At 42.9% G+C, this 22,569-nt stretch overlaps 1 protein-coding gene across 2 annotated transcripts; it reads left to right on the forward strand.

Annotated features, from left to right (window-relative positions):
- The first annotated feature begins 14,104 nt into the window (after window positions 1-14,104).
- On the forward strand, window positions 14,105-20,971 carry LOC136527565 (probable GPI-anchored adhesin-like protein PGA55). Of its 2 annotated transcripts, none has more exons than XM_066520343.1 (5): window positions 14,105-14,911; window positions 15,539-15,907; window positions 15,989-18,164; window positions 18,246-20,370; window positions 20,465-20,971. In XM_066520343.1, the coding sequence occupies exons 1-4, from the start codon at window positions 14,669-14,671 to the stop codon at window positions 20,321-20,323; spliced, it is 4,866 nt and encodes a 1,621-aa protein (XP_066376440.1). In that variant the 5' UTR covers window positions 14,105-14,668; the 3' UTR covers window positions 20,324-20,370; window positions 20,465-20,971. The 2 variants fall into 2 exon arrangements, with proteins under 2 accessions (XP_066376440.1, XP_066376447.1); XM_066520350.1 differs by having other exon boundaries at window positions 20,468-20,971.
- The last annotated feature ends 1,598 nt before the right edge of the window (window positions 20,972-22,569 follow it).

Below are 22,569 nucleotides of genomic sequence, written 5' to 3' on the forward strand. Positions count from 1 at the left end.
GAGCGGACCTCGTCGACGATAGCGTTCTGGCGACTACAGTGGGCAAAACAAGCAGGCAAGAGTGGAATGAGCACTATAGCATCGAGGCGAATCCATAGAGTCAACCAGCAAGGGCAACGGCTCACCGGACGAGGTTGGCCACGGTGAATTGGAGCTTCCGTTGAGGTCACCGGCCGCGAGGAAGATGAACGTGTGCCGTGAGCTCTCGGTGAAATTAGGTGGTAGCAACAGCTCAGTCGGATGCGCAAGGAGTAGGCAGAACTGGAACATAGCTTTTGCGGGGCTTGCTTGCGCTGAGGAGACGAGAGAAGCTCGCCGGAGTTGAGACGGCGGCGTCGGGAAAACAGAGAGGAGGAAGAAAAGTGAACGGCGTCGTCTGGTTCTTATAGCTCGGCCAGGAGCACGCGGACTCGACATGCAGCGTGCTCCCTATGCTAGCGCGAAGCCAAGGGCGGTCGCAGGCGTGCCTAGAAGACCGGAGAAAGGACGCCGACGGTGAGGCGGTGGCGCCCTGTAGTTATCTGAAATTTTGAAATAATTACAGATTTGCCACTGAGTTCATTTTATAAATTACTCCCAATTTTCCTAAAGAAGTTGAAAATCTCCAAAAATGAAAGTTACTAAATTTTTCAAACTCTACAACTTTGCTTCTAGGAACATTTTCAAATTCTGCTTTCATTTTGAAATTTGAATTTGGGGTGCATTTGAGTATTTGAATCATTTCAAAATTACTCCAAATTTTATATGTAAACTTGAAAAACTTTGAATTCCAAAGTTGATCCACATAAAATAATCTTCAACTTTGCTTTTTGCCTCAACCCCAAATTCCAAATGGATTTTGAATTAGACAAAAGGGGCAAAAAGGACTTTTGTGATTTGAATTTGAATTCAAATTTGATTTGTTTTCCTTTTACTTTAACTTTGATTTTTGACCAGTAACATGGCCCATTAGGGTTATTTGAGTCAAATGACACATGACCTCACATGATCACATGAAATTTGACCCTTGTGGTCATGATCTTTATTTAGGGTTTTGAATCACATCACATGAAATAACAACATTATGAAATAAAGCTTATTTAGTGAATGCATTCAAAATTTTCTACTTTATGAATGCTTTGCAATGCATATGATGACATGGCAAGTTTTAGTGTTAGGTCAAAACACCAAAGGTGTTACAACCCTTCCCCCTTAAAGAAATCTCGTCCCAAGATTTAAAACTTAAGGCTAAGTAATTGAAAAGGAAATGTGTCAAGCTAACACATCAGAACTTTATTCAAAAGGCTAGTGAGGGGGTTTTCCATTCTGTTGTCAAACGAGACAAGTTACAACATAGACAAGGTATTGCAACTAGATAGAAGCGAAGAAGTCAGGAAAGTTCTCTTCTAAGTAATCCTCGGACTCCCAAGTAGCTTCATCTTCAGTGTGTTGATTCCATTGTACTTTGTAGAACTTGATTGTACGCCTTTGAGTAACTCGATCTTTCTAATCTAAGACTCTAATGGGGTACTCGGCATAAATCAAATCTAGTTCTAGTTCTACATCACCAAAGTCGATCTCTTGGTCAGGTACTTGAAGACACTTCTTTAACTGAGATACATGGAAGATATCATGCACAGCTGACATGTGATCTGGTAGCTTGATGCGATAGGCGACAGGTCCACACCATTGTTGGATTTGAAAAGGACCTACATAACAGGGCGCCAACTTTCCCCGAATCCCAAAACGATGAACTCCTTTCATTGGTGATACCTTGAGGTAGACATAATCTCCCACTTTGAATTCTAGTGGTCGTCTCCTCTTATCAGCATAGCTTTTCTGTCAGGATTGAGCTACCTTCATATTGGCTTATATGAGTTTAACTTTCTCTTCAGCTTCCTTGACCACATCCGGTCCAAAGAACCAACGTTCTCCAGCTTCTGACCAATTTAAAGGTGTCTGGCACCTACGGCCATACAGTGCTTCGAATGGTGCCATTTTAATGCTCTCTTGATGGCTATTGTTATATGAGAATTCAGCTAAGGGAAGGCATTCATCCCATTTAGCACCAAAGGAAAGGACACATGCTCTCAGCATATCTTCAAGAATTTGATTTACCCTTTCAGTCTATCCATCTGTTTGCGGATGATAAACAGAACTACGGATAAGTTTAGTTCCTAAAGACTCATGTAGACTTTTCCAAAACTTGGATATGAACAATGACCCTCTGTCAGAGACAATGGTCTTGGGTGCCCCATGTAGACTGAAGATTCTATCAAGATAAAGCTTGGCATATTGTTCCGGTCGATATTTATCTCTGACTGGTAAGAAATAAGCTATCTTGGTTAGGTGATCAACAATAACCCATATTGAATTGTAGCCTGCAGATGTCCTAGGCAATCCCACGATGAAGTCCATACAAATATCTTCCCACTTCCAAGATGGAACTGGCAACGAATGTAATGGACCTGTAGTCTTCATATGAACCGCTTTGACTCTCTGACAAATATCACACTTGGCTACATATTGAGCTATTTCTATTTTCATTTTGGTCCACCAATATCTCTTTCTCAGATCATGATACATTTTGTTGCTACCCGGATGAATGGAGTATCTTGTAGAATAAGCTTCATCAAGAATCTGCTTTCGCAGCTCCCGATTCTTGGGTACTACCAATCTATCCTTGAACCATACGATATCTGATTCATCAATCTTGAAACATGTTGGTCTTCCAGATCTGACTTTATCCTTGATATGGGCTATGCCCTTACTTTTCCGTTGAGCATCAATGATCTGATCTTTGATAGTAGATTCAATTGCAATATTGGACAGGGAATCTTGTTCTATGATTTGTAAATTCATATGCTCCATCTCTTGACACAATGTTCGTTGCATAGGTTCTACAATCAAACAATTACAATGACTCTTATGACTCAGGGCATCGGCAACCACATTAGCCTTGCCCGGATGATAATGCACTTCTAAGTCATAATCTTTGATAAGTTCTAACCATCTCCTTTGCCTCATATTCAACTCTGACTAAGTGAAGATGTATTTCAAACTTTTGTGATCCGTATAGATATGACATATATTGCCCAATAAATAATGTTGCCAAATCTTAAGTGAATGAACAACGGTGGCTAATTCAAGATCATGGGTGGGATAATGTTCTTCATGCTTCTTGAGTTGTCTGGAAGCGTATGCTATGACTCTGCCTTCTTACATTAGAACACAGCCAATACCAATTCCAGATGCATCACAATAGATATCAAATGGCCTCTCGATATCAGGTTGTGCTAAAACTGGTGCAGTTGTCAGCAACTTCTTCAATGTCTGAAAGGCCTTCTCACATTCTGTTGACCATATAAACTTAGTTTGATTTTTTAGCAATCCAGTAATTGGCTTCACAATTCTGGAGAAGTCAGGGATGAACCGACGATAATACCCTGCCAACCCTAGAAAACTACGAACTTGATGAACAGTTGTAGGTACTTTCCAGTTAAGGACTTCTTCTACCTTGCTCGGATCAACTGCTATACCTTCAGCAGATAGCACATGACCCAGAAATTGTACTTCCTCCAACCAAAATGCACATTTACTGAATTTGGCATATAGTTGGTGATCTCTTAATCTTTGTAGAACAATGCGGAGATGTTCCACATGTTCTTCTTTGCTCTTAGAATAGATAAGAATGTCATCAATGAACACCACGACAAACTTATCCAACTCGGGCATGAAAACTGAGTTCATTAGGTACATGAAATGAGCTGGGGCATTGGTCAGCCCAAAAGACATGACTAGATACTCATATAGACCATATCGGGTAGTAAATGTTGTCTTCGGCACATCTTCTCGTCTGATCTTAATTTGGTGATAGCCTGATCTCAAGTCTATCTTCGAGAACACCTTAGCTCCCACAAGTTGATTAAAAAGCAAATCAATTCGGGGTAAGGGGTATTTGTTCTTTATTGTGACTTCATTTAATGGCCGATAGTCAACACATAACCTTAAGGTTTGGTCCTTCTTCTTCACGAAGATAGCAGGGCATCCCTAAGGTGATGAACTGGGTTGAATGAAACCCTTGTCTAACAACTCTTGTAGTTGCATTTTTAATTCTGCTAGTTCTTTGGGTGGCATCCTATATGCTCTTCTGGATACTGGTGCTGTTCCTGGTTTCAGATCAATTCTGAACTCCATGTCTCGGTCTGGTGGTAGACCAGGTAGATCATCGGGAAAGACATCCACAAAATCACATACCACTGAAATTTTCTCGGCTTCTTCAACAATAGTTGCATAGACTATTTCCACTGTACTCTTAGGAAAGGGAAGTTGGATGAGAAGTTGGGTTTTGCTGTCAGGTGCATTTACCCTTATGGTTCTACGCAGGACATCTATGATAGCCCCGTGTTGAGTTAACCAGTTCATACCAAGGATCACATCTATATCTTGATCCTTTAATATCAGCATATTGGTAGGGAACTCATAACCTCCCAAATCAATAGGTACATGCTGAACTACCTTCCTTGTACAGATTCATCCCCCGGACAACTGTATATGATACGGTTCTTTTGTTTCCCCAATAGCTATCCCATGCTTCGCAACAAATATACGATTGATGAATGTATGGGATGCACCAGAATCAAATAAGGTAATTGCAGGATGCTTAGCAATGGGAAACATACCCATCATTGCTGGTTCTCCTTCTGGAATAGATTCCACTTGAGTATAGAAGACCCTTCCAGTTTTCTTCTCAGCCTAACCCTTCTGATTATTCTGAGCATTGCCCTTGTACTGATTCTGAGCTTGAGTAACCGGGGCTTTGGGTGCGTCAGGATTATTCTTCCTAGGATACAGATATTCTCTGGAAAAGTGTTCGGGTTTACCACAATTATAGCATGGATAATTGTGATTCTAGGGAGTAGCATTGCGGTTTGCATTATTTATATTATTTTGCTGCTGTGGTGCTTGATGAGGGTAAGGCGTATTAGTTGCAGGACGAATAAAGATTTGCTGCCTGCCTTGGCCTTGTTGTGGGCGGAATGGTGCACGGCCATGATTCTGAGGATGGTAGACTATCTTCTGACGCTTTCCACTCGATGATCCGGAAGCAGATATTTTCTTTTTCTTCGCCTCCTTGTGTCGGCGGTAATTCTCCTCTGAAGCGATAGGAATGTTGATTGTCTCATGGTAAGTTGCGTTACCACAAGTTACCATCATGGTCTGAAGTTTAGTGTTCAAGCCTCTAAGAAAATGATTCTTCTTCTTCCTATCAGTATTCACATACTCTATAGCATACTACGACAGGTGATTGAAGCGCCCAACATAGTGCATCACCGGGTGCTCCCCTTGCTTAAGAGTCAAAAACTCTTCTAACTTCATGGTCATCACACCATCTAGAATATAGTGTGCCCTGAAGGCATCCTTGAACTCCCTCTAGTTGATTTGGTGACCAGCGGGCTGTACTGCTACCAAATTTGCCCACCAGGCACCAGCAGCTCCTCGAAGTTGTTGTGCCGCAAACCTAGGTTTCTGAACCTCGGTACAGTGAATCAGCTCAAACTTTTGCTCTATTGTCCTAAGCCAATCGTCTGCTTCTAAAGGTTCTTCTGCCTTAGAGAACACCGATGGACGTGTGTCAGTAAAATCAACATAGGTTGACTCATCATTTCCGTTATTACGACGACCACGATTAGGGTATGGTGCCTGTTGGTTCTGCGCCAATTCCCTTAACAACCTAGCATTCTCTACCGTTGCATTGACAAGTGCGGCGATGGCATCTGCCATAGTCGAAGGCATTGGTGGAGGATTTGGGCACTCATCATCGTCATGCGAGCCACTAGCACCAGTTCGGGTGATAGGATGAGGCATCTGTTAGAGAAACACGTTTACTTACATTATTCTTTATTGAAAGCATTTAAAAAGGTTCCATGCTACAAAGGGTTACTTATTTAAATTACATGTCTTGTATCCCCCAAGACAACCCTGGTTTACTAGGAAAGCAGTAAAGGAACTATTACTACTCTGGGCTCTCAGTCATCGGCATCCGTGCCCATATCGGACGAAACCTCATCTTCATCTGAGAAGTACACTAACTCCTCAGGATCCTCCTCTTCTTCATTCTCGACTTCTCCTGGATCTACAATCATTTCTTCATCTGTAACTTCACCATCCCCATGAGGAGGATGAAGTTGAGCGTACAGCAGATGGACATTCTCATGAAGAATGGCATTGTCCATCTCCAGGTCTTCTACATAGAACTCCAACTCATGGACACGTTCATTGGCCGCATCCTCTTGTGTCCAGGCTTCATTCCGTAGCTCCATGGTCATGGTGATGCCTCTTTGCATTTCCGCCAGCTCCTCTTGATCTTTAGCATGAGCTCGACGAAGAGTGTTGAGCTCCTTGGTAAGGCTCTCGATGTTGGTGGAATTGCTTGAAGATCCTTCATCTCCTAGGTTCTTGGCACTTCCTTCACCAAGCTCATGGTTTCGTGGTGCCAACTGGTGACGAGGGACTCCATGAGGTCCCGTGGACTTGCATGCAGTCACCTTGGTCTTAGCCATAGCCTATAGGATTTAAGGTAGGACTATAAGAATAACTTGAGGATAAAGGAGGTTAGCAAGAATGGGATTGACATTACTTACCCACCCACTATTAAGGGGAATTATTATGCAAGGTGCTCAAGCACGATGCATGAATCGATCTTACGAATCTAGGTACAAAAGATTTATATAATCATAAGTACTAGATTTTTTTTAATATATGGGACAAACCTAATCATATTATCCGCCATAAACTTTCAAATAAGACAGGATTGAGTCTAGATCATAGATAAGAAGAAAGAAATTGAATTTTAAAATATCAAGTTTACTTTCTTTGATCCAAATCAATTTGAAGGTTTTCCAAAGTAACCTACAATGCTCTTAGATGGGAACTGCTCTGATACCAGCTGTGGCAGAACCTCCTAAGGAATCGGGCCCACATGCACCTATCGTTGTCTTGATAGACCTCGGATAGCGTATACGAGTTCCCAACAACTCAACAGGTCTGTCGGGTGTCCTCAGGAAACCCGAATCATCCATGATTCTCTTTTCAAACAGGATCCCAATCACAGACATTGCAAATTACAACAGTTTATTCAAATATATACATCAGAGTAAAGATAGCGAAAGTCTTAAGGTAACATAGTTTACAAACCAGTTATTTTCAAACTTACAATACCATAAGTGTCATACAACCATAGTAGCGGGATAATATTACATTAACTTTATTTATCATACAAACTAGTGCCTAGTCCAAAGGCCATTCATCACTCCTCATCGTCATTGACTTCAAACACAGACATGCAGCAGGGACCAAAACAAGCCTGCGCATGCGACTCACCTGCAACAAGGGTTAACAAACCCTGAGTACAAAGGTACTCAACAAGACTAACCCGACATAAAAGGGTGTAAGACTTTTAGAGATGCAGGTGTTGGGACAAGGTAAGGATGTAGCAAGATTCAAAAGTTCTTTACCAAAAACTTACTATTCTTATTCTATTTTCAAGTTTTACCCCTAAGACCTTTTAGTTCATTATCTCAACTAAATATACATTTCCCATATTCCATTCCTTCTCATTCCATTCTTTTCTCATATTTTAGTAATTTACCAGTCCTGCATTGCTTCTGTAATGAATCGAGTCTCCATATCCATGGAGCACCAGCAATTCGAATTGATTCAAGTCCCAGCTGGGGATTCATTATCACACGACATATGTAGAACTTAATCTTGCATATATCAACCTCGCTACCGGATCCTCCTATACTAAGCCATCTCTACGCCACCCGAGAGCACAGCACACCTCAAATCTAGCCACATTCCAGCCACGAGGGTACACGCTACTCCCGCCATCTCTCCACTCCCAGTGCGTGGGCATTCGTCTTAGTATCGGATTAGCCGAAGTAGGCTTACCAGAGTATGTGACCAGTACTACAAAGTGTCTCGTTCAGAAGATCCACAATGAGTGGCCTTTAAGCGACATAATCGGCAACATTACCCAACATTCAAGATAAGTCACCCGACTAGTCTCTAGTTCATTCTACCTTCTTTCTTTCTTTGGCCAGTATGCCATCTTTGATTGTATCGAAACTTTTACTTTGAAAGCCTACCATTAAGCATACTAAGCATTCTACATCTTTGTAAATGAAATCATCTTCAAGGATGGTAAACAATTATCAAGGTAGGTAATGCATCAAGTAGGTAACATTTGAATTAATCAACTTAATGCAATAGGTAACATAGGTGATAAACTTTTCAAAGTAAACAAGGTAATGGTTTAATGCATAAACCGGGGCTTGCCTTCGTTGACGATCTCAGGTTCCGGATCAGTATCACGATTACCGAATCCCGTGACAACCGGGGATTCTTCCAGAACTTACTCAACTAGAATCGTTTCACTCTTGAATTCTACACGAAATGATAACATATGCTTTAACATGATGATAACGTAAACATGATGCTTTCACGGTACATGAAATGTAAAAACACCACGAATACGATTTTCCTTCACGGTACAGTTGCGAGCCAACAAAACCAACTTACAATCCTACCATCAAGAACCACACATGTGACTTGACCAAATGAATCTTGAAACTCTACTAGTCACAAAACATGACCAAAACAAGATTCAACACTAATCAAACACTTAGGGTTTGCTTTTATTTATTTTTGAATTAATTTGGAAATAAGCCCAAAAATGAACTTGTTCCAAATGACATGAAACTTTTATGTAAGCTTCCTCATGACAAATTAGTATACCAAAACAAATTTCATAATTTTTGGAATTATACAGTGGCCTACAAAAATCATGGAAATTGCATTTATTAATTAATGGACTGAATATTTGAACATTACAAATTTATTCAAATTTCAAGTTTCATATTTTTAAACCATAATAGAGCATGTACAGAAGCTACACACAAAATTTCAGAATTTTTGGAGCTATGATTATTTTCCTACAAATTTCCAAAGATTCAGCACTATTCAAAACCAGAAAATAACAAAACTCACTATTCTCTCTCTTGCTCTCACTGACAGCCAGCCCCCACCTGTCATCCCCAACCTTGGGCATTGACCGTGGCTCCGATGGCGCTGACCGGCGCTATCTCACCGACGATGAGCCCAACAGCGACGGCCAAAGTACCAACATGTTCACAAGAGCTAGGCGCATGAATCTATGGCACTACGGAGGTTGATTACGACACGAAACAAAGCTAACGCCGACCATGGTGGACGCGGTGGCACGACAGTGTTATGCCAATGAAACAAGGCTAGTAACGGTGAAATAGAGAGTACAGGAAGCATCAGTGGCTCACCCCGATCGTGTTGAAGCAACAGGCGAGACCGGAGAAGCTACGGTGACGCGTTTCGACGGTGACCGGGATCACGGCGGAGCGAACCTCGTCGACGACAGCGTTCCGGCGACTGCAGTGGGCAAAATGAGCAGGCAAGAGTGGAATGAGCACTACAGCATCGAGGCGAATCCATAGAGTCAACCAGCAAGGGCAACGGCTCACCGGACGAGGCTGGCCACGGTGAATCGGAGCTTCCGTTGAGGTCGTCGGCCGCGAGGAAGATGAACGTGTACCGCGAGCTCTCAGCGAAATTAGGTGGTAGCAACAGCTCGGTTGGATACGCAAGGAGCAGGCGGAACTGGAACATGGCTTTTACGGGGCTTGCTTGCGCTGAGGAGACGAGAGAAGCTCGTCGGAGTTGAGATGGCGGCGTCGGGAAAACAGAGAGGAGGAAGAAAAGTGAACGGCGTCGTCTGGTTCTTATAGCTCGGCCAGGAGCGCGCGGACTCGACACGTAGCGTGCTCCCTACGCCAGCGTGAAGCCAAGGGCGGTCGCAGGCATGCCTGGAAGACTGGAGAAAGGACGCCGGCGGTGAGGCGGTGGCGCCCTGTAGTTATCTGAAATTTTGAAATAATTACAGATTTGCCACTGAGTTCATTTTATAAATTACTCCCAATTTTCCTAAAGAAGTTGAAAATCTCCAAAAATGAAAGTTGCTTAGTTTTTCAAACTCTACAACTTTGCTTCTAGGAACATTTTCAAATTCTGCTTCCATTTTGAAATTTGAATTTAGGGTGCATTTGAGTATTTGAATCATTTCAAAATTACTCTAAATTTTATATGTAAACTTGAAAAACTTTGAATACCAAAGTTGATCCACATAAAATAATCTTCAACTTTGCTTTTTGCCTCAACCCCAAATTCCCAATGGATTTTGAATTAGACAAAAGGGGCAAAAAGGACTTTGGTGATTTGAATTTGAATTCAAATTTGATTTGTTTTCCTTTTACTTTAACTTTGATTTTTGACCAGTAACATGGCCCATTAGGGTTATTTGAGTCAAATGACACATGACCTCACATGATCACATGAAATTTGACCCTTGTGGTCATGATCTTTATTTAGGGTTTTGAATCACATCACATGAAATAACAACATTATAAAATAAAGCTTATTTAGTGAATGCATTCAAAATTTTCTACTTTATGAATGCTTTGCAATGCATATGATGACATGGTAAGTTTTAGTGTTAGGTCGAAACACCAGAGGTGTTATAATTATGCATCTAACCACCTATTCCTTCAAAAGTTTCTTGGCAAGACACCTTATGAGTTGCTCAATGGGAAGAAGCTAGATGTCTCCTTCTTTAGGGTGTTTGGTTGCAAATGCTACATCTACAAGAAGTAGCAACACCTAGGAAAGTTTCAAAGATGTTGTGATATTGGTTTTCTTGTTGGTTACTCATCAAAGTCCAAAACATATAGAGTATTTAATCATGCCACCGGCTTAGTTGAAGAAATATATGATGTAGAATTTGATGAATCTAATGGCTCCCAAGGAGCACATGAGAATCTTGATGATGTAGATGATGAACCATTGAGGGAGGCTATGAAGAATATTCTGGTTGGAGACATCAAGCCACAAGATGATGAAGATGATGTACAAGTGATTAATCCACCTCTTCATCAAATGTGCCACAAGATGGTGATAAAGATGGGAGAGTAAAAAATGAAGATACTTATGTCTCCCATGATCAAGTGGTGGTACAAGCACAAGATGTTGATGCTCCACAACCTCCCCCTCAAGTGGTTGAAAGAAGAAATTCACCTCTACTACAAGCTCATCCATAAGATCTCATCATAGGAAGTCCATCAAAGGGTGTAATGACTCAATCTAAAAAACTTGCTTCATTTATTAAACATCACTCTTTTGTCTCTTGTTTTGAGCCTACCAAGGTAGAAGAAGTTCTTCAAGATCTAGATTGGATAAATGCCATGCATGAAGAGTTGAACAACTTTACCTGCAATGAAGTTTAGACTCTTGAAGAGCGACCATAAGGTGTAAGAGTCATTAGAACAAAGTGGGTGTTCTGCAATAAGCAAGATGATCAAGGCATTGTTGTGAGGAATAAGGTAAGACTAGTTGCAAAGGGGTTCTCTCAAGTTGAAGGGTTGGATTTTGGAGAGACCATTGCACCGGTTGTAAGACTAGAAGCCATTCGTATCCTCCTTGCATATGCATCACATCATGAAATGAAACTATATCAAATGGATGTGAAAAGTGTATTTTTAAATGACTTTATAAATGAACTAGTCTATGTTGATCAACCTCTCAGATTTGAAGACCCTAGATATCCTAATCATGTTTATAGGTTGTCCAAGGCGCTATATGGGCTTAAGCAAGCCCCAAGAGCTTGGTATGAGCGTCTTTGGGATTTCCTCATTGAGAAGGGCTTCACCATTGGGAAGATCAACACCACACTATTCACCAAGAAGCTTGATGGATATATCTTCATTTGTTAAGTATATGTTGATGATATCATCTTTGGATCATCAAATGAAGATTCTTACAAAGAGTTTAGTGAATTGATGTCGAAGGAGTTTGAGATGTTAATAATTGGAGAGCTTACATTCTTTCTTGGTTTTCAAGTCAAGCAAATGAGAGAAGGGATTTTCATCTCTCAAGAAAAGTATACCAAGGATCTTCTCAAGAGGTTAAGTATGGATGAATGTAAGCCAATTAAGACACCAATGCCATCTAATGGACATCTCGACCTAGATGAGGGAGGTAAAACAGTTGATCAAACTCTCTACCGCTCTATGATTGGTAGCTTGTTATATTTAACCGCATCTAGGCCCGACATCATGTTTAGTGTGTGTATGTGTGCTAGATTTCAAGCTAATCCTAAGGAAGCTCATTTGATTGTCGTTAAAAGAATCCTTAGGTACCTTAAGCACACACCAAGCATTGGCCTTCGGTATCCCAAAGGAGCTAGATTTGAATTAGTTGGCTATTCTGATTTGGATTATGCCGGTTGTAAAGTTGATAGAAAAAGCACATCCGAAGGATGCCATTTGCTTGGTAGATCACTTGTGTCTTGGTCCTCCAAGAAGCAAAATAGTGTGGCTTTGTCCATCACTGAAGCGGAATACATTGCTGCGGGTGTTTGTTGTGCATAAATACTTTACATGAAGCAAACTTTGCTAGATTATAGTGTAGTCATTGCAGATCAGCTTTCACCAGCATAAAGGGCAGCCATTGAGCAGGTTGAGCATCGCCATGGTAGTCCAGCTAGGACTGTCATGCTTGAGGGACGTCATGTTGCTTTGGAGAAGACTCAACCTTAGGGGCAGCCATAACAGCAGATAGAGCAGACACTGGAGGCAGAGCAGACCAAGGAGACAGAGCCAGCATCTCAGCCACAGCTTCACCGCTCTAGTCGTACTCATACTTAGGTGACACCGAGGCCAGAGACATAGCTGAGGGGTTCTCGTCCGCCTCCTAGACCATAGGGTCCGCCTCTAGTGACTCATCTAGATTTGAGGATCGTCATAGCTAAGCAGGCGCACCAACTCAGATTTGTGTAGTTTGAGGAGTGGTTCCCGCCTAGGAGGGATGTGCAGCTTGAGGAGTAGCTCTTGTGTGGAGGCTTCTTCTGGTGGGCACAGACGGATCCTTGTACCGTTTCCGCTAGATGTTTATTTTCGTTCCGCTGTTTAATTATCGCACTAAGAACTCTGGTATTATACTAAATAATTTTCCAGAACTCTTGTTGTATGAAATGGACTGATTTATTAGATTCTGGATGTAAAACGTGGATTAGTTTCGAGTTCTTTCTTGGGGTGTGCTCGACGGGACTGACCGATGTAGCTCACTTTTGAGGGACTTAGTGTCTAGTGGAAGACAAACGCCTTCAAAAACGTGCTATTTCGAACGGTTCTGCCACATAATGAGAGCTAAATGAATTAATAAGACCTCCAAATTCCATATCCTATTGGCTATTAAAAACTTGACAATCAGTTTGTTCGCTGGTTGGTTTCTAGGCTGATAAGTTTGACTAGTATTGATTTATTGTGAGAGAGAAACACTGTATTATGACTGATAAACCCTGGCTAAAATCAACAAACGAACACGCTGAATATTAGCTCCATTCTTAGACAAAATGTCAGTATCTCGTTTTCTCAATTGCCACCCATCTACTAACTCATTATTATATTCATTCATAGCTGAAAATTCACTTCAGTAGAGATAATATCATAGAGTTACGTCACATAACTAATTGCACATGATTCTTGTTTTATTTTCCAAGTAACTATTAGAACTAAGGACCCCTATTTTTCTTAAAAAACATCACATAATAAATTACTCCATCCGTTCAAAAATAAATGCAAATTTTGTCTATCGAGAAGTCAATTTTTTTAAAACTTAACCAAATATACATACAAAATATATTAATATTTATGATGTGTAATAAATATCATTAAATTCAACATGAAATATTTTTTAACTAATATATTTACTTAGAGATATAAATATTGAATATTACTTTCTATATTTTTAAGTTAATATTAAAAAGTTTGACTCTTTATAACCAAGACGTGCGGTTATTTTGAGACTGAGGGGTGCATTACGGTAAAATACCGAAATAAAGGATCTAAAAACATAATAAAAAATCCAACTAGTGTCATATCACAAGCCGTGTTGACTATCGCATCGTGTGATGTAAATGTGCACTGACTTCACATGTTAAGGAACGGCGTCGCCGCACAGGCACAGAAGCTCCCTTGCGGCTGCGGTCACTGTGCATGGTCGAATTTGCCCCTCCTGCTTTCCTCTCCTGCCTCCCTGCAAGGACGAGACGAGACATCATCATCCCTTCTCTCTCTCTCTCTCTCTCTCTCTCTCTCTCCCCATCCCTCGACCCGACCTCGCTCGCCGTCCCTGCTGTGCCCTGCCCCTGTCCGGCTGTCCCTGCCCCCCAGCCGCGATCTCTCTCCCTCCCCCCGAATCGCTGAATTTTTCTCTCTCCTGCCCCGCCCCACCTCGGATCGAGTCCAAGCCACCGCGCCCATCCCACCCCGCTGACCCATCCCCGAAATCCCCAATCGAGCCCGACCGGGGTCCGTCGATTCCGCCGGATTCGAGCTCCCGCCGGTGAGGCGGTTCGCCTGAATCGGCCGATTGGACTCGAATTCGGGTGTTCCGGATGCGCGCAGAGCGGAGGCTTGCGGATCTAGGGTTTCGGAGGGCCTAGGGTTGCTGCCGGCGATCTGGTGATGGTGCAGCGCGGTGCCGGAGCTCGGCGAGGAGGAGGGTTCGGCGGCGACGTTGGAGAAGATGCAGCGAGCCGGATATGCATGGGTGGCGCGGCGCTGAGGGGTGCGACGTCAGGAGGCGGCGTCTCGTTCGGCTCATGTGGCCAGCGGCACGCGTAGAGGCAGAAGCTCCACCACCACCGGCACAAGGACCAGCTACTTCTCCTTCTAGTTCATCTGTTCCCCCTTCTCGGACGACTTCTTATCCGCCGGAATCGGCGGCGCAGAAGCAGGAGTGCATCGATCTCCCCCGCCCAGTGTCACCCGATTGCTTTGTAAAGGTGCGTTTTTGTTGGGTATCATTTGCTTGCTAAACTTGATGGGTTTAGATAGACTGAGGTTGCTAAACCTTTTTTTGCTGTTTGGACTTGGACAATACCTGCTATATGAAGCATCTGCACTCGATAACTAGATTCCTCAGGTGGTGGATGCCACGAGGTTTTGGGTTGTGTAAACTCGGATGTACTACTACCGACTGCAAGCATTCTAATATGGGAATATTGGCATGGAATTCCTTTTGCATCATTGTATCGAATTCTGTGAACAGCTCACTGTCAAATTGGCAATTTTGTCACACCATATGAAAGGATCTCCTACTATTTAAATTTTTTCACAAATGACGTGGGAAAGTGCCTCCCCGTGAATAAGTGTGCAAGGTTTGACAAATTACTTAGTTTCGTATTGCAGCCGTATTCTTACTTTCCGCAAATGATGCAAGGCAGACCTTGCTTTTGGCGGTGTTCATTTCAATAACACAGTTTACCATCGGTTGTCCATTGCTTGTTTGATTGCTAACATAATGAGCACCGTGAGGTTGTAATTGTTGAACTTGTATATACCAAACTAACAAGAGAATGGAGCAACATGCTGGTCATTGGATGACTTGTAACTAGCTGTTTAATTTTCAGGACGGGCGTGAGATTAGAGTTGGCGATTGTGCTCTTTTTCGGGCTGTTGATGTTCCTCCATTCATTGGATTGATACGTTGGATTGAGAAAAAGGAAGAAGGCTATCCCAAGTTACGTGTTAGTTGGCTTTATAGACCTACCGACGTGAAGCTTAACAAGGGTATACAACTCAACGCTGCACCAAACGAGATCTTCTACTCTTTCCACCAGGACGAAGCATCTGCTGTTTCTCTGCTGCATCCTTGCAAAGTTGCCTTTTTACGTAAAGGTGTTGAACTACCAGCTGGAATTTCTTCATTTGTATGTTGGCGCGTGTACGATATTGACAACAAGTGCTTATGGTGGCTTACTGACCAGGACTATATTAATGTAAGTTCATCATTTCTTTCTTGTTTTGTCCATTAATTATATATCTATATATACTTATTCACATATGAAATTGATAACTAGGAACGGCAGGAAGAAGTAAATCGTCTTCTATACAGAACAAGGCTAGAAATGCGTGCCGCATTGCAATCAGGTGGACGCTCACCAAAGCGTTTAAATGGTCCATCAGCTTCCCAGCAACTGAAGACTGCTTCAGATGGCACGCAGAATGGTGGTTTATCTAAAGGAAAGAAGAGAGATAGAAGTGAACAGGGAGTTGATCCAGCTAAGCGGGATCGTGATTGTCTACTTAAGGTTGACGACGGTGAGCCTGGAAGCTTTAACTTGGATGATATTAAGTCTGAAATAGCAAAGATAACAGAAAAAGGTGGACTTCCAAATGCAGAAGCAGTTGAAAAGCTTGTACATCTTATGCAACTCGATCGAACTGAGCAGAAGATAGACCTTGGTGGTCGCGTTATACTTGCTGATGTTATTGCTGCTACGGAGAGTCCCGATTGCCTCGGCAGATTTGTGCAATCAAGGGGCCTTCCCGTGTTGGACAGCTGGCTTCAAGAGGCCCACAAAGGGAAGTCTGGTGATGGGAGTAGTCCTAAAGAAGCAGATAAGCCTATTGACGAACTTCTCTTGGCCCTGCTTCGTGCACTAACTAAATTGCCTATTAATCTCAGTGCATTGCAAAGTTGTAGCATTGGGAAATCTGTTAATCATCTGCGTAGCCATAAAAATCTGGAGATTCAGAAGAAAGCTAAGTGCCTTGTTGAGAACTGGAAGAAGCGTGTTGATGCTGAAATGAAATCAAATGATGTGAAACCTTTAGTTTCAGGTCAATCTGTTTCCTGGTCAGGAAAAACAGGTTTCCAAGAAATTTCAAATGCTGGAACCAAACGAGGTGGCTCAAGTGAGAACAGTCCAAAAAATTCAGTGCCCACTCTTTCATCATCAAAAGTTCCGATTGATAAGCCTGGGGGCACAGATGCTGCAGCGAAGTTGAACCCTGGGGTATCCGCCTTGTCAAATTTACAACACGTGCAATCAACAAATGTTACTACCAACTTGAAGGACCAGCCCTGCAAATCAACTGGTGGGGCTGGTTGTCCTGAGCTTCCTACTGTAAAAGAGGAGAAAAGCAGCAGTTCAAGCCAATCGCCGAACAACAGCCAGTCAATATCTAGTGAGCCATCGAAGGATGCAAGAAGTTCAACTTCTGCTTCTGGTGGTGCTAGTAAAACTTCTGGAAGTTCTTCACGGAGCCATCGAAGGGCAAACAATGGTATTGTTTCAGGGAACCTGAAGGAAGCTTCTGTAGGAAGATCTTTCTCCCTTGATCGATCATTGCTGCAGGATAAGTCATCTCAAACTGGAACAGCTTCTGAAAAAGGAGTTGATATGCCATCTGATCATGGAAATAATCATAGATTGATTGTTCGCTTTCCAAATCCTGGTCGTAGTCCTGCTAGAAGTGCAAGTGCTGGATCTTTCGATGACCCATCTGTTACTGGGGGTAGAGCTTCATCTCCTGTGGTTGCAGATAGGCATGATCAGACTGAGCGCAGGGTGAAAGTGAAGACTGAAAATTCTCGGCCTCATTTAGCATCTGATGCTAATGCAGAGTCTTGGCACAGCAACGACATTAAAGGAGCTACTGGTTCAGAGGAAGGTGATAAATCACCCTGTGCTATATTAGATGATGACAACAGCAGGACACCTGATGATTCTGTTAAGGATGCACATGCATCACGAGTTGCATGCTCATCATATGTGAATGAAAAAGGTGTCAGTGAAACTAAGGTGGGAACCTCATTCAGCCCAATGAATGCTCTTATTGAAATCAAGTACTCTGAAGCTAGTCATTCATTGCAAGCTGGAGACGACGCGGCTATGAATCTTCTTGCTAGTGTGGCAGGGGAAATATCTAAATCTGAATTGGTTTCCCCAGCTTCTTCACCCAGAAGTTCTTCTGTAAAGAAATTGGTCCGTGAGAGTGACAACACTGGAAAGGTTAAAGTAGAAAGTGACATGGGCCCATCACATCCAGGGCAAGCAGGTGCTAAGAAAGTTGCCATGGGGAAGGAAGTGAAAAATGATGCTTGTCTGGTTGCAAAGGAGGAACAACGCCAAACTACGCCATCTCCTGAGCTAGCAGATTCAAAAGCAGTTGTATCTTCAGCCAAGATTGAAATCCATGAAGGCCGTGCAAACAAATGCAACTCTCAGCATGCTTCAATTGATTCCAAAGGTGAACATGATCAGAACTTCAATTTGTGCCATTCAGCTAATACTAAAGTTGTCAATATGTCTAATATGTATTCGTCTGCAGGTGAAAATCAGGATGCCTGTACTGCCCATGGGAAAGTTGAAGATGGCAGTACAGACAAGGATGGTGCTGTGGAATCTGCATTGGGCAGCCAGTGTAGCTTGGTTGTTTCCAGTAGAAATTCAAGATTGGTTCTTGCTGGGGAATCTTCATTATCTGCTGCTGATAAACAAGCACAGGGTTTGTTAAAATCAACTAATCTTAAGCAGCTTCTGAGTGTATCGGACAACCCAGGAGCCTTTGATAGACGTGACAATATGGCTGGCAAATTAGATTTGATGGCTGCAGAGGTGGAAAAAGCTGATGCCGTGGGCAATAGTAGCATAGTGCAGAACGAGGCTGAAAAGAAGGAACATGCTTCTTCCTCTTTGGCTGATGTTCCAAAACTAGTTGTAGCAGCAGCGTCCCCAGTTGGTGTGGCAAATGTGAATAAGGAGATGAAAGAATCAAAAGACAGTTCAAGTGAATCCAATAGCCATGTAAAATCTGAAGGTGTCAATTCTCAGCAAAGCGGGCAAAGTGCAAAGCAGAGTTCAAAAAAATCCAGTGATGGTGTTTGCAGAAAAGAGGACGGAAAAGAAGACCATGTCTTATCAGATGAAGGTTCTTCTCTAGCCGCTCACACCAAGTCAAATGCTACAGCCAAGCTTGATTTCGACTTGAATGAAGGAATACCTGGGGATGATGGGCATCAGTCTGAGCCAACCATCTCATCTGTTGTATGTTCCTCAGCAATCCATTTAACTGGGCTTGTGCCATTCACTTCACCTATTACAAGTGGGTTGCAGCCAGCTCCAATAACAGTAGCTGCTCCAGCTAAGGGACCTTTCGTTCCTCCGGAAAACCTACTAAGAGCAAAGCCGGAGATCGGGTGGAAAGGTTCAGCAGCTACGAGTGCATTTCGCCCTGCTGAACCAAGGAAGATTTTTGAGATGCCTGCTGCCACACGTGACATTCCAGTATCTCAGGCTGCTGGGAAGCAGTCTCGTCCCACGCTTGGTTTTGATTTGAATGTTGCAGATGACCAAGCTCTCGAGGAAGATATCCCACAGAGTTCTGCACAGACTACCTGTTCTGAATCTGGAAATACGAGAAGTCGAGATGGCTCTTCACGAAGCGCTGGTATTGAACTTGATCTGAACAGAGCTGATGAAGTTGCAGATAATGGCCAATTTGTACCAAATGCTTCGCACAGAGTTGAAGACCCATTGCTGTCGGCGAGATCGTTACCTGGAGTTTTCTCTAATGCTGGCATGAATAGCTCGAGGGACTTTGATCTTAATAGTGGACCAGGCCTTGATGATGTTGGCACTGAACCTGCATCAATTAGCCTACCTTCTAAAAATACAAGCAGTATTCAATTCCAACCACAAGTTCCTGTTAGGATGAATAGTGCTGCCATGAGTAATATATCACCATGGCTTCCCTCTGCCAGCCCTCGTGGTCCAGTAGCTATACAATCTTTTTTACCATCTAGAGAACAGCCGTACCCAATTGAGGCAGCACCTGGAGCCCAGAGGATTACTGCGCCTACAGCTGATGGTGGCCAATTTGGAGGTGATCCCTGCAGGCCTCCAGTTATTTCAACGTCTCCAGCGATGGTTTTTCATCCGCCTGCATATCAGTATGCAGGATTCCCTTTTCCTCCGAGTGTTCACCTTCAAACACCGGCATTTTCAATTGGATCAGCAACATTTAGTAATTCTGCATCTGCAGGAGGTCCGTATTTTCCAACTCTCTCTCCATCTTTTGTTGGGCCAGCAGGAGCTTTACCTTCCCAACATTCAAGGCAGTATGCTATAAATCTTGCTGAGGGTAGCAGCAGCAGTGGACGTGACAGTAATCGTAAATGGGAAAGTCAGGGCCTTGATCTTAACTCAGGCCCTGGAAGTATAGATTTAGAAGGAAAGGATGAACGGGTGCCTTTACCAGTCAGACAAAATTTGATCCCACCCCCACATGGCTTTGTGGAGGATCAAGGAAGAATTTACCAAATGCCAGTTGTAGGAACAAAGAGAAAGGAACCTGATGGCAGTTGGGACTCAGAAAGGTCTACATACAAGCAATTATCATGGCAATGAGGGCTCTGAAGGAGATCATTTTGCACCGACTGGTCTGCGATGAGCATGTATGTAGTTGATTCAAACTTTTGAGGCCTGTTCGATTTCTTACTATCAGATGCTAATCCTGTGAAATTTGTGGAATTGTGCCTTTATTTACAGAAGAGGTACCTGCATGTAGAACTTGGGCGGTGTGTTCTTCAGTCACTGGACTATACTAAGGGGATTCAGCCCCATGACGATGATGTGGGATTGAGGAAACGAAAACTTGCTGTAATTGTTGTAGATTTTTCTTAGCTGTTAGGCTTTTGGTTCTAATTTACTCAGGAGGGTATGGCTGCGGAGGAGGAATCTTTGTGATCCTGAGCTCTGGGGCTACTGTAATTAGACCGTCCGCTCTGTTTGTTGGTGATAAACTGTTGAGCACATGATGCAGCTTTACATAAGAATTTTTAGATGTGACCTTGTTCCTTGTTGGGGAAGCGTTACGTCAGCTGACCATATACACACTGGTGCAACGAACAGCTCGAGTTGCTATGCCATGTATCTTGGGTTGCAGTGCAGCTGTATGTATAAGAATTCTAGCAGATCAGCAAGCTATAAGTTTTTGCTGTTTCGTTCACACCAAATCCATCTGCATCTGGTTTACCGTCGATGCTCCTTTTTTTTTTTAGAAAAAACTATTTTTCGGAGAGGTGATGATCGGCAGATTCTAACGAGAACAAGAATAAATGAAGTGTGATTTTCGTTTGATTTATGGGTGGATGGCCTTGCTGTGGCTGTGCTGCGCTGCAGCTGCAGGAGCTCTCAGCAGGCCCTGTTTCGTTTCGCTGAAATTTGACTGTTAATGTACTGCTTATGCTGATTTGCTGTGGAAGAAAAAAATTATACGCCGTTGAAAAATACTGCTGAAATAGTAAATTGCAGCAGCTACGGTAAAACAGCTGCAAAGTAGTGCAGCCGAACTGTCTCATATGGTGAACCGTTGCCTTGGCATAGACCTGAGGCTTTGGGTACGGCAAGTGTGGCGCGAGTGGTTGAAATTACAATGGAAGGGTTTACTGCTAATTCAGATGCTGCGATATATTATGAATGCAATATTGTTTGGGGCGGACTCTAGGAGATTTCTATTGAGCTTTCGAGCGGGGAAGCAATCCACGTGACACATGAATTAGCTAGGCAAGCTATGTTTACAAAAGATATTTGTATTTTGGACGATGATCCCCCTAGTTTTATGGTTCCTTTCTTATCAAATGATGTAACTATTCTCAATCAATAAAGGTTGTCTATGGGTTTATCAAAAAAAAATATCTACTCACGATAACACTAGCAAAATATTGTCACACTAGTCCTTAAGGGTGTGTTTGGTTCACCTTAAGTCCCAGCCTAGCTAGCTTTTGGAGCCAGGCTAAACTTAGCCAGCTTTACACAAGCCAATAATCACTTGTTTGGTTGGAGTGATTGCTTAAGGCTGACTAAGGCCCTATTCGCTTATCTTATGAGCCGTACTATTTCAGCGAACGAACAGTATTTTTCTCTCGCAACAAATCAGCGGACAGTACTTTCAGTCATGTCTTTTCAGCAAAGCGAACAGGGCCTAAGTTTTGGTGTGTTTGGTTAGCTGGTTTTGCTTGAATAGAATCACCTCCTCTTTGAGGTGATAGGTTACTGTAAGGAAAATAGACCCTTGGTCCATTTACTTTGAATTTTGGTGTTTGATGATCAACAAGACCAAATTGGACTAATGTGTTTGCGAGTGTCAATTTTGTAGTCCAATAGGTTGCAAACGTGACTTGGACAAAGGCGACGTCATGATCCGATGATCAACACCTCAAGCAAGACCCTAGAAGCACAATAGAAGACCCAAGAAACTAAGCAAAGTCCAAGTATAAAGATAGGAACCAAGCCGAACGTAAGATCGCGAAGAAACGAGCTCGGTAGAGGTGACCGGACGCAACCCTTATGAGGACTAGACACATTCGATCAGCTGCTCGGCAATAACAGGCATCAACAGCAGCGACCGGACGCTGAGTGAGGCAGTGACCAGACGCACGTGCTTCACTGTTCATCGTCGCGGCAATAACTCAATGAGGACCAGACGCAGTAGCTGTGGACGACCAGACGCGCCAGGCTGTGGCATCCGATCAAGTCCAAAGAGGTTCCAGAGCGGTGAAACATCGACCGGACGTGTCAGATGGTAAGCGACCGGACTCGTTAGAGAGTCCGATCAACAGTGAGCGCCAATGGTTGGCTTCAACAGTCAGGAC

The sequence above is a fragment of the Miscanthus floridulus genome, chromosome 2 (assembly GCF_019320115.1).
Source record: "Miscanthus floridulus cultivar M001 chromosome 2, ASM1932011v1, whole genome shotgun sequence".
NCBI classification, from domain to species: domain Eukaryota; kingdom Viridiplantae; phylum Streptophyta; class Magnoliopsida; order Poales; family Poaceae; genus Miscanthus; species Miscanthus floridulus.